Raw genomic sequence first — 1161 nt, forward strand, 5'->3', positions numbered from 1 at the left:
AAAAAAACTGGCTTTGAACTCCTGATCCTCTTGCAACAGACTTCTTACTGATAAGATGACAGGCATGTACGACCACGCACACCCTATGAAATGTCTTGTTTAAGGCGTCAGCACGCTGAGCTATGAGAAATAATGATTGACATCTGAGCTTGGAGGCAGGGGGTGGTGGGTTCAAGGATAATCTGGTTACTTAGTGACAGAGAAGTCTCAGCGCTGGCTTGGCTACTCTAGAACTCCCAGGTGATTTTTTTTTTTTTTAAGATTATAGAACAAGACAGGAGATTAAAATCAGTTGGTAGAGTGTCTGCCTTGAATGCACGAAATGTTGGGGCAAATCCCCAGCACTTCATATGCTGGGTGTGGTCACACACATGCACGCGCGCACGCGAGCACACACACACACACACACACACACACACACACACACACACACGCACGCACATTATCTTAGTACTCGGGATAGGAAGTGAAGAGGATCAGAAATTCAAGGTCGCCTAGTGCTGTATAGTGAGTTGGGGAACAGCCTGGGCTACATAAACCTTTGCCCAAAACAAATTCCTAAGTTTTGGGTCACCCACCTGATGCAAGTTTACACAGGTAGGGTCAGAAGTGATCCCCAGCAGTGAGTACTCACCCCCAGTGGCCACAGCTCCAGAAAAGCCTTGGCATGCTGAGCATCCAACTCTGGGACCTGCCACACCCTCTGTGTCCTCTGCAGTCGAAGAAGTGGCTCTGGGGTACTGAGGACCCCTAGTGGGCTCTTGCCAGGTCCATCTGTTTGTGGCCAAGCCAGCCTGGGATGTACATGTTCCAGGAGGTCAAGGGTCATAGTAGAAGCTGGCCATTGGTGTGGGGTCCAAGAGGCAGGGATAGAGCTGGGAGTGGGGGTAACCTCACCTGTGGCCCTCAGTAGGGGTTGCAGACACCATGTCTTCTGGCTGAGCAATCCTCATGCTGCCAGGCACCAGGGAGCCATGCTCTGGCCTCTGGCATGGAGGAAGACAAGACTCAAGGCTGCTCCAGCTAGAGCAAGGGCAATATTTTAATTTTATTATATCTGCCTCAGATATCTGGCCTGATCAAAATGGACCTCCAATGTCCCCAACTATGCCAAGAGACATTCTTTTCCTGCTTGTTTGTTGTTTTGTTTTTCTTTTTTTT

At 49.4% G+C, this 1161-nt stretch overlaps 1 protein-coding gene across 1 annotated transcript in view; it reads right to left on the bottom strand.

Annotated features, from left to right (window-relative positions):
* The window catches only part of Rinl (Ras and Rab interactor like), a 7030-nt gene extending 5992 nt beyond the window's left edge, over window positions 1-1038 (bottom strand). Inside the window, exons 1-2 of the mRNA XM_005371263.2 lie at window positions 898-1038; window positions 635-794 (exon numbers count right to left, since the gene is read on the bottom strand). Of these exons, the coding sequence (XP_005371320.1) occupies window positions 635-794; window positions 898-953 (216 nt within the window). The 5' untranslated portion in view covers window positions 954-1038. The remainder of the gene's footprint in view (window positions 1-634; window positions 795-897) is intronic.
* Between the last annotated feature and the right edge of the window lie 123 nt (window positions 1039-1161).

The sequence above is a fragment of the Microtus ochrogaster genome, unplaced genomic scaffold, assembly GCF_000317375.1.
Source record: "Microtus ochrogaster isolate Prairie Vole_2 unplaced genomic scaffold, MicOch1.0 UNK103, whole genome shotgun sequence".
Classification (NCBI taxonomy): domain Eukaryota; kingdom Metazoa; phylum Chordata; class Mammalia; order Rodentia; family Cricetidae; genus Microtus; species Microtus ochrogaster.